Source organism: Osmia lignaria, chromosome 10, assembly GCF_051020975.1.
Source record: "Osmia lignaria lignaria isolate PbOS001 chromosome 10, iyOsmLign1, whole genome shotgun sequence".
NCBI lineage: Eukaryota > Metazoa > Arthropoda > Insecta > Hymenoptera > Megachilidae > Osmia > Osmia lignaria.
The window spans coordinates 11,316,387-11,331,704 of NC_135041.1; the positions used below are offsets into that span (position 1 = coordinate 11,316,387).

At 35.9% G+C, this 15,318-nt stretch overlaps 1 protein-coding gene across 5 annotated transcripts in view; it reads right to left on the reverse strand.

Moving 5' to 3' along the window:
• The window catches only part of SLO2 (slowpoke 2), a 141,180-nt gene that overhangs the window by 71,496 nt on the left and 54,366 nt on the right, over positions 1 to 15,318 (reverse strand). For 4 of the 5 annotated variants that reach the window (XM_076690733.1, XM_076690732.1, XM_076690734.1 and 1 more), the window contains exon 2: positions 6,905 to 7,151. The exons of the other annotated variant lie outside the window; for it this stretch is intronic. In XM_076690733.1, the coding sequence (XP_076546848.1) occupies positions 6,905 to 7,151 (247 nt within the window). The remainder of the gene's footprint in view (positions 1 to 6,904; positions 7,152 to 15,318) is intronic. 5 annotated transcript variants of the gene reach the window in all.

Below are 15,318 nucleotides of genomic sequence, written 5' to 3' on the forward strand. Positions count from 1 at the left end.
TTCCAGCATTTTTCCACGTAAATCAGATTATAGTAACAAGAAGAAATGTCAAAACATACCGGGACAGGAACGAATCACGGAGAAGAAAGATCGTAAGTTCCACTGCCACTTTAACGCGAACAATTTACGTCTTCTGTTATTCCCGGTAACAAATGAAGATCCTCCTGTTTCACGATGCTCACAGTAACAGCCCCGACTGCTTCTAGCTTGTAAATCGCTTTATCCAAGGGAATAGTCAATCCGTTTCAAGATAATTTCGTTCGAGAGGATGACCTTTACCGCGAACCTCGTTCTCCTGCTCGAAGAATACAATAACGCTAGACGAATGCGCATGGAAGGCGGAATAAAATCCAACGTGAAGAACGAACCGACGCGAACTGAAACGAATGACTCTATTTCTCATTCGTTGCTTTATATTAATTTCATTGAAGCGTCCTGATTTAATTTTCACTATCTATCCTAGCGATTGAATCGAATAGTACGTAAAATACTATCACTAAATATGTGCCTTATTCAATTAATTAATTGTTAATTTTTTAAACGCGTTTCCCATAATATAATGACATTTACCTTAAAAAGATGAGGATCGGGGCTCGTGAAACCCACCAGTTAAGAAATATTGAAGATATGGATTAAAGAAAATCGAGTATGTCACATACCACCTCACATTTCTCGGTAGAAAATTTCACCTAATCGTCCAGTTACTGATGTTAAGGACGGTAACATTTAAAAGGATTATCTCAAAGAACATGTGTTTCTAACAAGTCGTCGTGGTCCGTTTGTTGGCATCGAGCCAGGACGGAAATTTCAATGGAACGAAGTTCTCTGAGTGACTTCGAAAGGGCAAGAAGGTCGACGGTAAGATCTGAGTTGCAACGAAGTAAAGGTAGCCTGTAAATCGAGAATCCAGTCCGAAATTACGCGCAGCGACGTGCAAAGCGGAACGTCGCGTCGATGCGATTAGGGGGTAATATAGTTGAAAGTCTACTTCCGCTGCATTAGCTTTTGAAGCGACGGCGGCTGCAGTATCTAAAAGAGAACGAGAGGAGGAGACTTTCGTTAGCGTAGAAGAGAGCATTAGAGGAAGGTGTTCTCATCTGTTCTCTTCCTTTACCATTTTTCTCTTTTATTTCCTTTTTCATTGCGTCGCTTCTTCCCTTCCTGCCTTATTTCTTTTTCTACCCCCGTTCCTTTCCCTTTCGACGACAAAAACTACCCTGCCAATCCTTGGAGAGGCAGCGCTCTAGCGGTTCAACTTGTCTCGCGTTAAAAAGTAGCCTTTAGTTCGGTGAACAACCACTGTTTTACTCGATAAAGGCAGCACCGTACGTTTCGCAACTCCGAAATGTAAGCAGCTGCCCCCTATACGGCAAAATCCACACGCACTTGTGTGCTTCGCTCTGATCAAACGCTATTTTTACTGTACGTTGAGTTTAAAATTATACTACTTACGCGAGGTGATAAATGGAGAATTTAATTTGAAAAATATAATGATCGTATACTAAGTGTAATTGTAATTGTAATGTGCCTAGCTACACATGGCTTTTTCTACTGTAGCAATAAACACAATCAAAAATACATTCCATTTGTGAATTTATTGTGACGTATATGTTATACTTAAAACACTTTTCCTTTTTCCATATAAATGTTTATAAATTAAACTTACAAAAAATATTTTTCTTCATCGTTTAAGAGCTAAGGATACAAAAGTATATTACTTTGAATGATAACCCTGTTTAATAAAAATCATCCCATTGCAGTTTTGCACTGAATTGTTACACGTATCGTCTGAAAGTGCTAATTAAAAATAAATAACTCTGTTTTATATTTAAAAAACTGGCAAAATTTATATACTTTAAAATAAACCCAAAATTATAACTTTTAAATGGTACAAGTAACTAACAATCATATTTTCAATAAACGATATAATGGTTATATGAAATTTTCAGGATTTTTTTTTAAATTTAAGCTTAATTTGTTAAGAACGATAAATACTGTATTATATTATTACAATTTACGTTATCGTAAATCTTTTCGGTATTGAGAGAACCCAATCTCCATTTTCCATTCATTTCATCGCATTCTTATCAAAATCTCAGTAAGAATTTATCAAACTATCTTTCACCGTTAATTAGACAGTTAAATAATCCAATCCTATCCGCATCATTAATTTGAAGAGGCTATTAATAATATTCCCTTCTCACTCCCCGAAGTACTTTTCTATAAATAACGGATAACACGTAAATTCCAGCCTAATTGGAATCGATAAATAACAAAGAGCTTTTTCATCAGATATAAATCTTCGAGACAATTTTATCTACCGATCTTATCTTCGATGCCTACTTCATTACTGCCGTATCTAGGGTGAGGTAGCGAACTGTCGCGAGGGTGTGACAAGTGGTTCAGGATCTCCGAATCTTCGGCTTCGTGGGAACGGATACCCTTCGTTTATAGGCTACATGTATGTACACGAGACAGTTATTTCGAATTGCCGAGGGCGTCATACGTGAACGAGAAACGTCATCGTGATACGAACGAAGGATCATTCTCGTTTCCTGTCGTCCGACCACTAGAAAACTCATTATTTTTCACTGTCAGGACACCCATCTGTCCTGCTCGATCGATTTGCACAAACGGCTGAAGCGGATAATTGATCGTTGCCTTTGACGATTTATTGACATTTTTATATGGTTTAGGGGTAAAAAACGAAAATATATTTTAGTGATAAGATAATGGAAGATAATGAGAGTATTATCACCTTTTGTCCTACATGTTAGGACTGGACATTTATTAGCACCAAAATAAAGTTTAATATTTAATCAATTTTTCAAATTTTTCAAATGGTAGTTCCATCAAATGGAATATTAATAGAAATCCTTGCAAAGATTTTCCAAGTTCGTAGGTATTAAGTCTTTATAATGACAAAGATTGATGGGAGCCATTGATCGAAGCATCCTCGTCGAAGGATATCAATTTGACGTGCAATATGGATCCGCTTTGCTAAAGGGGTGTGTGAATGATCGGTTTACACGAGGGCCTTCTTACTTTTACGATCCTCATTAGAGCGCATTTCTACTATTACGTCGACTATCCAGAAACGTTTTCTAAACATAGAATATGACGTGAGTGTACAAATGTTTGATAACTTCATTGAACTAATATACTTCTACAAATAGTCTTTATTCTGAGGCAAACGAGTATTTAAATTTCGCATTCAACTTAGCATTCAATCTATCAATATCAAGTATTTTATTTCATAGAATTTAGATCATAATTTTTCAATATTTCTATAGAAACGAGATGAACGTAAACATTTTACCCAGAACACTCAGAAACGTCTCATTTTAACAAACAGTTTCAGTGGAAAGATTAAGAGCTCTCTAAAGCTACGGATCACAAAAAAGCGGGTAATCTGAAATTAAAATATTATTCGTTGGTTTGTTTGATCTTCGAAATTCACAGGCCAGATATCCATTTCACGGGAGCAACATGAAAGGGCTGTCATCTGCGAACAAGATCCAATATCTTCTTTTACCGTCGTCCAACCTTTTCGATGCTAAATCATGACAAGCCACGATGCCCCGCCCTTTCTTTACCTATAAGATGCTCTTTAATTAGAACACTTCTTTCACTCGTCGAAGTCACGGAAATACGATTAATCCAGCGAGAATACCGACAACTTTCACGAAGTTCGAGCACATTTAACTCTATACGAGCAAAGTCAGATGTCATCGCTCAACAACCCATGGGATTAGAAGTTGCAAAACAAACTGTTACAATATTCCTTATTTCTCGAATAAAATAATATATTTTCAATATTTTCTAATTAGTAGATCCAACGAGCCCTCCTCCATAATTTTTTTACAATTAATTTTAATATGTCAAAAAGAATTTCATTCTTGTTAAAATATTAAATTGGCAATTAAATTCAAAATTTGTTAGGACATTTTTCTTCAAAATGTGCAAAATTCCATTACAAAATAACAAGAAAATTATGCAGAAAAATTTTAATTTGTAATAGCACTTATTTAAATTGCAATTTATAGAATTTTAATAAATAATTCCGTAGAAAATAATAAGTTATCAGTCTAATATTTTCTCCCATCTTCAACCATTTCCAAATTAGAACATTGGAAGGTGATTTCACCCCCTTAAACTCGAGTTACACCCGCTCTTTCCTATAAGAATCGGTTCATTTAAAGTTTTGACGAATTTTTTTGCCTAAACTTGATACTCCAACATTCTATTATGAAATTGAACGAACTCGAAGATACGCGTGGGTGTTCCACCTACTTTATTTCCTTTTTCTAGTACAACATTTTTCGAACGAGTTCCACGTACGCTAGATCGATCCTTAAACGAAATCCTCATTTTCGAGGTAAAGAGCAACGTATACCCACTCTCGACAATTAACGAAACTTTCACCCATTCTAGGAAGCCGTTTCGCGATACGGGAAAGCTCCAACGAAATCAAGTTTGCTTTTTCAAATTGTTTCATCCAGACCTTTGACCCTTTTACAGCGAACGGCGTAACTGTGCATTCCCATATCGCCTTAAACTTCTCAGCCAACGTGAACGTCGGGACAGAGATATAAAATCTAGACGGTAAGTGTCCTGGATTCGTCCATAAAAATGCAAGCTTCAAGATTGCATCCCCCCTTCCCCGATGCCCTCCAGTATGTTCCATAGGAGCTCGCTATCGAGCACAAGAGAGTAACATTCATAATTTATGAAGGAAGGACGATGAATCCATTAGGCGACTGTAGGTATTTGATGAGTAAAGAGGAACAACAATTTGCCTTGAGAACATGCTTGATAAATGGCTTTAAGATACTCTTGGGTAAATAATGAAAACGTTTATTGTACGCTGAGCGCGGCTCGATCTTATAGCAATTTCCTCATGGTAAAGTTCATTAAGATGTTTATGATAGTTTTTTGAAGATGATGTAAAACTTTGCACAGGATGTCCTGTGCAATGGAGAAAAGTTATAGCTTTAAAACTGTAAAAGATAAAAAATATGTTATAAAAAAAGAAATCGTGACCGAAAGGGTTAAAACGTGTTCACTTCTGGTGCCGAGCTACGTATCACATGATTAATTTTTTCTCATGACATCTTTTCTCTCTTTTTTTGTTTTGGAGCTATACCTTGTCCTAATTGTGTCGAACACCCTCAATACTGAAGTCACAAATACGTGACATTAGTTGAAGTATGTTTCTTTCGCTTGAAGAAATAAGGGGAAAGTGACCAATTTCGGTTGAAGAAATCACGACGAATATTTCACAGAATAATATCTCTCTTAAAATGCCTTTACTTTTCCCCGTGTCTCCGTCTCTTTGACTGAAAGGCTATTAAAAAGCGCCGTTTCATTTTGCGCCTCGTTGTTTTGTGAGAAAACATCCTTTCGGATCTCGAGCAACACTTTACTTCAACCTTTCCATCCTCCAAAAGAAAAGCATTATTATATACTTCTCCTTGAACAAAAAAATGTCGAACACTCTGTTACTAACAGTTCATCGTACGTGCAAAAATAATCATCGTATACTTATGCACATTACGTGCGATTTTCCCTTTTATACAAAATGTAGATGTGTCAACAACAAATGAATGAGTGGCAGGAAAAGCATTGTATGGTGGATTTTCACAAATTTTTGTTTCAGTGGAAAAATTTCAGTGGGAATGGTGTTGGTGTTGAACTTCTAACACCCTGTTAACAAGTTGTGGAAAAACGTCGAATGTTGCCTGTTTGGTTGGCGCGATTCTCATAGGGATGTAACGAAATGGAAAAACGTTGTAGTCCGGTCACTCTTTTACAATACGCGAAATAAGTCTTTTGTTCTACTGAAAAGTTGATGATCCCAGCATACGTTTTTCTCGCCACCCATTCAAATGTAAATTTTTTCTTATGCCATTTTGGTTGAACTTTACTTTAGGACAGATAAAATTATTGACTTTTTTTTATATATTCTAATAGTATTCGAAGACAGGAATTCAATAACACAGTTTCAACTTCAAGAATCCCTCCGTTCAAAAGTTATATGTATATGAAACTGAAGGTTTTTAATGTACCTTCGAGATTAATTTAACGCCATATTGACTTCTATCTATAATCAGATTGGTCCGCCGAAACAAGCATTAAAATGCTGTAAAAAGAAAAGTACAAAACACATTTATAGATAAAAACATTTGAGTCATTCCGTGAAAATAAATGCCACCTACTACGCATGTACATCTTTTTACAAGCATCGACTTTGCTCATTGGATAAATTATGGACAGACGCCGCTATGACGTCAAAGTAACCTTAAAAGTACGCTAAAAACGTTCAGTTTTATATGTACATAACTTCTGAACAGACGGATTCTTAAAGTTAAAACTGATACTTTTGAATTTTTCTCGTCGAATACTATAAAAAGAATCTTGTACCTCAAGAAAAATGCAGTCGTTATTTTTCAAGTTGATTATTATTAACATAAAACAATGAGCCTTAGAAATTTTACTAAAATACCTTATATTTCTTTTTATAGTAACCCTAACATAATTAGAAATACTTTGGTAAACAGTGATTATTAGCCAACCCGTATCTAAGATTAAAAATCTTGAGAAGGGGGCTAAAGCATTTAGACTCTTTCACTTTTATACAGGCCAAACGGTAAAAGTTATCGAAAAAATTCATTGTGGGTCAAAATCTCAATGAATGGCCGAAAACTTTTCTTTTTTGCCACTTCAAAATAAGTTGATGAAAAGTTTTAGTTTAGTTCCAAGGGTTGGCTTTAGAGCGAATCTCGCTCTAATTTTATACTCACATATAAGTTATTAGAAATTTCTTAACGGCGGGAAGGAATTGTATCGCTTGATTTAAAATGAACGAATAAAGAAGATAGCATGCATTGCGGAAAGTGATTACCTGGGTATCTGAAAGGCAATCTCGTCGAGGGAATCACTGGGTTGCAAAGGGGCCCGTTCGAAGAGCCTGCTCGGACCCCGATGGACCCTGTTGCAGCAGTGCATGGATCCGGCGGTTGGCTGCGATTGGTCGGTACAATTGGTCCCACGTTGGCCACTTTGGTTCGATCTTCCTTTCTGACGTTTTTTCCGTACCTCCTCCGCCTGACGGCGCAGGTTGTGCAACCGGAAGAAGTACATTGACATCTCTGTTCCGGGGATGAGTACATTCGATCAAGGTGCTGATCAATGGAATATCGAATCGCGGGAACACATCGAATCATTTCGAACGCGCGAACGAGTCTTCCATAAACAATTTTCAAATTTAACCTATTAGATCAATAATTAAATTCGCGACTTATTGTGGATTTTCCCTTAAAATCATTCGAATTCTAACAAAGAATTTAAAAAATTTCTATAAAATAAATACAGCGACAAGTTATTAACAGAAATGATATAAATAATTTTATTAAAAAAAAAAGAAGAATGGAAAAATCGCAAAAACACGTTTCTATGTAATATCGAAACAGCAGTGGAGCTTTAGAGAATTCGGAATTATTTGTCTCTGTGTAAAATTGATTATTAAATACACATCGAGTCAAACAATAACATTGTATTTACCATTCTTGATATGATGCTTCGGCAAATATATCAACGTTAATTAATCGAATCCCCGCGCAGAGCGTAGAATACACGATGAAGGGGAAAGAGACAGAACAATTCGTTTCGATAAATCGTTAATTGTGGGGCCGTTTCGTGATTACTTCAATAGCGTCGCGCTTCCACATCTCGAATGCAAGAATTCCTGATTACGCGTCCCGATAATCGAGAATGGTTAGCAACGAATCATCAGAGGCTCCGGTAATCGTTGTTCCGATAAGCAACATTCCACCGCATCAAAATATCGAGGTACACGTAGAAACGGTTCCCCTCGAATCCACGTCCCATGTTCGCTCGAAATACGAGAGTCAATTGAATATGCTTCGAAGATTCGTTCGCATCGATCACCCACGTAAACATGTTCCAATCATGCAACCATGCGATGCATCAGGCTGCGGTTCCGATGAAAACGTTTTCTGACGAATTATTATTCTGACCAGTAGGTCCACAATGTCTATTTGTTTATTCAACTTCGTTTTAGGGCATCATTTTCTCCATAAATATAACGAAATATAACCAATATAAAATTTAGCCATTTATTATATTTATTTGAGTGTTCTGATGAATCCGTCAGAATTTAGTTCGTCAAAAAAGAAAACAAAGCCAGAGTGGCTTTGGTGTAGAGCGCACCAGGCTTTATCTTGTAACTATTGAACGCATAAGGAGAATAAAAAATGCGACAAACAACAGAATGGCTAAAGCAAATGATGTTACTGTGTGATTCACCCTACATCGTGAAATATGTATTGATATGCTAATTAAGCGCACGCGTATGTAGAAACAACGCGTACAGACGTTCGTTAATGTAACGAATCAGGGGAGCCGACGTTTCTGTCCCGGCTCGAAGATACACAGCAAACACTACGTGACATTCGCCCCAGCGGAAACATGCAAGGACATGCAAGCGTAGAACGGTAACCACGGCTCACCAAAATCCGAAGTTCGGAATTCGAAGTTTGACAGTGGCAACCGAGAGTCGGCGTTTCCTGTTGCCACGACGTCCAAATCAGAATCGAACCGGGACGACTAACTTGTTCGTCCGCCAGGACCGATTCCCTTGGAACCTCTTATGCCCAGGCAAACTCTAACATTAACAGTTTAACACGATCTTGTATAACGGAGAACATTTTGCGCGATAATTATCCGGGATGGGTGTTCTGCAAAATTATTTTATATCAAATTGAACAAAGTCTATATATAACACGTTGACTGTTACGGTAGAAAGGAAATAGTAAAGTATATTGAAACTCTAATTATTAAGAATAGGAATAATTAATTTTTTAATTTTAGATATTTCAAGCTTATCAGGGACTTAGGATCAGAAACATGTACAATGGGGGATAAAAGTAAGTGGACCAAATGACTTGAGGTCTTTTGCGAAGCTATAAAAATTGATGCTTCTTTGTTTCATTTACAAACTTCTGATCCTGTATAATTGATTCTACTAATTTATGTCATTTATGTCCACGATTAATTTTTTTACCGTACTTAACTTTCAAAAATTTTTAAAAATTCTGGGATACTTATTAAGGACTCTATTTTCATATATATTCGATTCTTAAGTCAAATGTTTAAAGGATTAATTGAGAAAAATAAATAAACGACCCAACTTGCCCACGAAGAGTTAAGTGTTTATTCAAAGTAACAATGTAATTATATTTAGAAAAAATTGTTAAGAAATTCTAAACTAGCAATTCTAATAATAAATAATACTTTTCAAGTTATTGTAATAGTATAATCACTTACTGTATACTTGTTTAAATATATTTGAGACACCTTGTATATTGAACAATTGTCTTTCAATGACGTAGATAATTCCAATGGCACGCAATACTAACAGCAAAAGCGAAGTTAATTTGACGATGAAATTTCAGGCGAATAAGGTATCCCTTACCTCGCCACCCTAACGCTTTCTTCTTCGTTTCCCTTCCCATCTTTCCCGTCTTATAGTACACGCTGTGCAACCGCTATAAATTGAGGGCTCTCGATACTATCCTGTCTTTCTGTCTACGGTGTCGATGATAAAAGTCGAGTATATCGGGGTGGAACCCCAAAATACGTCCTAAAAATACTGCATCTGCGCATCCCCCGTATAGATTCGTTCGTTATGGATCGTACAGAAGCGAACATTTATCGAAGAACGAAGAATATATGGAGGTATAAACCTTAACCTATTATTTTGGATAAATTGACATTTCCACCGAAATCACCTCTTATAGTAGTAAAACTTTCATTCTGTAGTGAGCTTAGAATATTAATAATGATACAGTAGATTCTCAATAATTCTCTGCATTTTGGAATCGAGAGGCGGGCATTTCTAGGAAAAAGGAAAATTAAAAATGCGAGTTAGTACAAGGTTTCCCTAGCGGGGAATTATATGGCGGGCAATTAGCAAACGTCTACTCTAGGAATAATTATTATATGAACGATTTACAGATGATTCGATGTTGGTATAAAGGATGTACAATGAATATACGATTACGTTTTCTACTCTATCAATTTTTGAATTAATATATAATTTTAATGTACATTTGCGATTAAATCAGGCTTCCAGGAAAAATGGTCATGATCGAGTTCCCGCCATCCCCGTAGGCAATTCCGAGAAAAATGACGATGTAGGGGAGAAGACCTCATAAATATATATATTATAGTTCTGTGACCCCCCACCACTTGTGTATAAACGTTTATGCGGAAAAATTTGAATAAATATTTATTTAGTTATTTATGTTTTTTTTTTTCATAGATGCAATGTATAAAAAAATTTGGTTATTATTACTCTTATTATTGCCCCTCGTAAGAATTGAAAAATATAATTTTTTAGTTAAAATTAAGAAAATTATGCATCGAAGGGATAATAAAGTGTTACCTAAATAAAGTACACATTTGCTTGTAAAAGAATGGAATACGATGAAATTGAAATTAAATGTTCATTTTTAATTTATCTCCAACAGAAGGGACCTAACATCAATTCTAAGTTAAATTCAATAATAACACGTTAAAAGTTTTGTAAGTGAAAAAGAAACTGAGTTACTGCATCCATTTACAAATTGATGTAAGAAACGTTCTGACTCCGTTGAATTATGAATTCATGTTGCATATTTTGTCGTCGACGACAAGAGGACCAAACACTGCATGACCTCGTTTCTTTGTCTCCGAGATGTAAGCACATACCACACGTTGCAGCACTTAATCTTTTGTTTCTTTTTCATTGCGCATTCGATTTTCTTCTTTTTCCATTTGCCACGTAATTATTAACACCTCAAGTGTCCCATTAGATTCAAGATTTACGAGGAATTTTTAAAAATAGAAATTAAATTCTAAATTATATTTATCACACTTTGGGATCTGCTTTACGTGAAAGCCTCTATTTTTATCCAACACGACGAGGGTGTCCAGTTTGTCAGGCAATTTTTCTATGAGGAAATTTTAACGAAATTCGTTTTCTTCTGGGTAAACTCGAAGGAAGGCGTTTCCAGGACACGTCAGGATCCGTTAACTCGTAGCAAACAAAAGAAGCTACATCGGGTTTGACCAACGAAAACCTTTTTAATTCCAGGTGTAAATATTTAACTGGCATCTAGCCAGATAAACGACAAAAATAAATTCTATCTGCCAATATTTATAAGCTTTTGAAGGTAAATACAATTCCCTTGGCAGAATGATGTTTCACTCCAGTCGTTTGACATATAAACGTGGCCAGTTTCCTTTCGAATGTTGTTTATCACACAAATGTCAGCATTAAAATTAACGATTGAATTTTCGCGACTCGCGAAATATTCGCAAGCTCAGTTATCTGTTATTGTTTCCAAGAAGCTTGCGATTTGTCGGAGCAGTTAATACCCGTAAAAATTGCAGTAAAATGTGTTCTTGTCTGTGTGATGAAAATTTAAGGATAACTTAAAGGAAGCGTAAAATTGTTTCAGATATTTCTTCACATCTATTCTTTCGAGATCCCTATACGATCCCGAAATTTTCAGGTTTTTGCACTAGTAAAATGGTAAACTATTTTTAAAATATTTTTTTCCTTAAACCTTCGATTTTTTAAATCTATTTAATTTTTTAAAGAAGCTGTACGAATATGACCTCAGTCTTTTCTAACACCCCATACAAGTGATTGAATTCGATCGACGATTCTCCCCCATTGTGAACCGCGACAGGAAGGCACCGAACGGTAAAGCTCTCGTAAGAGTAAGCAGAGATGGCTGACAGCAATCAGCGCAACCTCCATTATACAACCCTTAATTAAATTACCTTAGTGACAAACTCGTTGCCGAGGTCATCCTGAACTACACGTTCCAGGAGGATTCCATTATATATTGTCGACATCATCATGGATTCAAAGCGATGCTGTGACGAAAGTTACTCGTATTCAATACTTCAACCATACGAATAGCCACTCGAAGAGGATGGAGAAAGGAAACTTCACGATACTTCGAGTACCTCGAGTATTCGTATAAATTCACATTCGAGTGTCTAATATTGAAATCATAAGTATAGGCGAGGGGGGAAATGTCCATAGGGATATGGTTGCATCGAATAAGGTTCAATTCCTTTCTTTTTTTTCAATTTGATGCATGGATCATGATATCGAATGTTCGAACAATATAAACAGGGGTAAATTGTAATTTTGTAAGCTATAACATCGAGTGCTCTCGTATCATAAATTTCGCAAAATTTCAACAAATTTTTAAACATACGCAATCAGATAAATGTAAAAGGGAAACAGCCTAATAAATTCAAGAAAAGAAAAAAATGATGGCAGTTCATAAAAAGACGGAAATATGATCCAGAGTGGATGATAAAATATTCCTCAAAAGTGTTTTATCGTCGCTGTAGGGGATGGATGTTGTCATAGAAGATTGAAGACTAACACGACACGCATGGAATTCGTTTTTCGTGGTAAGGTTTACTGTTACAGTACGATCCACGTGAATCGAATACAATCGGATAATAAACAGTCATAAACTACGGAAGGTCAATTCAGCAAAAGCTACTATAAGCGGTTTATTCAGCATCTTCTAACAGCTACCGTTTCGTGGTTACTTTGTCTTTGCGAAGAACGCTCGACAATTAACTCCCACTGAGAAGTCATGGCAAAGACTCAAAAGCTATTATTCGACTTAACATTTCTCGGGTTTATTGCTGAAATGGGCCAACAAACGGCAGATAACTCTCTCTGTTCCGTTCTCTCTTCTTGTGAACCGACTTCCTGCACAACTACGAAACTTCCTTTATCCGTAACTCGGTTTCAAGATCTGCCTTTTGACAGCCTTCGCCGTGGTAATTATGAGACGATGAATAGCTTGTATCACAATAGAACTGTGTACGACTGAAACGTATAAAGTTAAGAAACAGTGAATGTTAAAGACGTCAATAGTGAACCTATGAAATCATTTAAGGAAGTTCGATACTGCGTTGAATAAAGTTACAGAAACTTGACATATTTTTTTTTTAAATTTAATAATTTCGATGCAACACGTGTGTTGGAAAAATTTCAGATAGAGAAGAAAAGACCAAATCTTTGCCTTTTACACATGAAATTTTGTGGGAAAAGGTAGTGAAGAACAATAATAAAAAATAGTGATATATTTTTAACATTTTATCTGTGAATTACGAATGAATTTAAATTTTCCGAACGATAACATTTATTTTCTACTGGTTTGTATTATAAGAAACTTCTTACGAATAAGCATAAGCTCCTCTCACTGCTCCTGGCTCCTTAATAGTTTTGGATTGAAGAGAAATATCTTAGAATATTGCCAGGAAGTACAAATAAGAAGCACGAGGTAAAATTACTTCCTGCAGGAATTTGAGAGGAAAAAGCCTTAAAAGTAGTCGAACATCCTTCAAAGTCAAAGCATTATGGCTAAGAAAATCTTGACCTATTTCGTGAAAGAAAATTCTTCACATTGTTTGCTAAACAAAATTTTTGTATAACCTTCCTACAAATAATTTCGTATGTACATATTTCGTATGAAGAAAAATGTAATGTTTGTTGTCTGAAAATTACAAGAGTAAACAGTTTCTTTTTGATAAAAATACCGGGAAGGAAGTAAAATGAAAGTAAATTGTTAATCTTCCAAAAGTTTCTCACTAATAAGTTCAATTTCTAACTTTCATCAGAAACTTGTATCACGTTCGTCGAAGTTTGTCGAATGAATTTAATTTTGCTACGGGTGATTCGATCCAGCTAGAAAGGATACGTGACAATATTGAAAATAAGGGCACGAAAATAAATACACGACAGGGTGTAAAGAATATACTATTAAAATTTTAACAATACTGATATTCGGCGCAGGCAATTAATTCTAAATATAACGCTACAATTGCCAAAAGAAAAAGAGATACATTTTTCCTGAGTCAATCTTCTCCCACAATAAAGATCATATAAAACGCCACAAAAGTGTCTGTATAAATAAAAACCAAGAGGATGTCCTCTGGAGAGTAAGAAGGAGCAAGGGTCAATATCTTATTCCTCCCTTAATCATGTATTTAAATAGCTATCGTTACTGGTACCATGAAAAAGGTATTAAAACAACCATTGACAGGTTTCATTTCCCAAGATATCATTATAATAATTGGCTCATCCAATGACATTTACATTCCTGTCAGAGGCAATCTTCTCTACGCGCCATCTAAATTAGGGTTGCTGTTTCGAGCCATTTAATCCTCTCCCCATTCCTCTCTGACTAACAGACACCGAGAATTCGACCTATTTAATGACCTTCTTGCCGTTCCTGGATGCTACTCAACCGTTCCACCTATGGCTCGCGAACTTTACCCTTTCGTTCCACGCATGCATCGGTTCCCAGATATTCCCTTGGAACTGCATCAACGTATTCGGTTCTGTATCCCAGTTCGTTGCACACTGCGGGATCAGCTTATGTTCGCACAATATTGCGCCGGGAATCGTTAATGCAATAGCCGGTGTATTGGTTGTAATAGCATTGACTCCGATAGCGACACACCAAGGCTGGAGAAAATTAAGCTGGTTATCGCTGTTAAACCGTTCCATGGTCTCCGAACACCAAGAAACGTCTATTTTGTCGAATATCCTTCGATGGATTAATGAACATTTTTAGTCATACTCTTTACTTTGATCTATTCTGTTACAAGTATATTCTTATATAAATTTGTTTATTATAAAATTTGGTAACCTTAGAGATAACCCTACACAATCACGTACCCTGAAATGGGCCCAGATTTTCTACCTTTAGGTACGCTTAAAAGGAGTAGTTAGAATCCAGGTGTCTTAGAAAATAGCCCTTCAAAATACCTTCGGTACAAAATCAATACAAAGTGTACAATCCGACAAGAATGAAATCTTATAATACAAAATATATGAACAATATTACTACTACTCTACAAACCCCTTAGCATATAGTTACCCTCTGATGGTCGACTTCAAGATAATTCATCAAACTTCTCATCTCGATTGAAAATTTGAAATTCCAATTGAAATTGAATACATCTGATCGGCCCGACGAAAGGTGAAAGGTGTTGACGAAATGACACCACAGGGATTCCAACTCCCATTCAGAAACAGCAACCCTTATAAGCATATGTACCTATAAATATTTCCACGCTAGCTTCTTCTCATCATGGTTATTTTTACTTCAAAAAGTATTGACCAAAATTCAATGTTCCTTTTCAGAACTTTTTACCATTATGAAAGTTAGCAAAGCTAAGAACGAAATAGTACTATTTGGTCGTTGT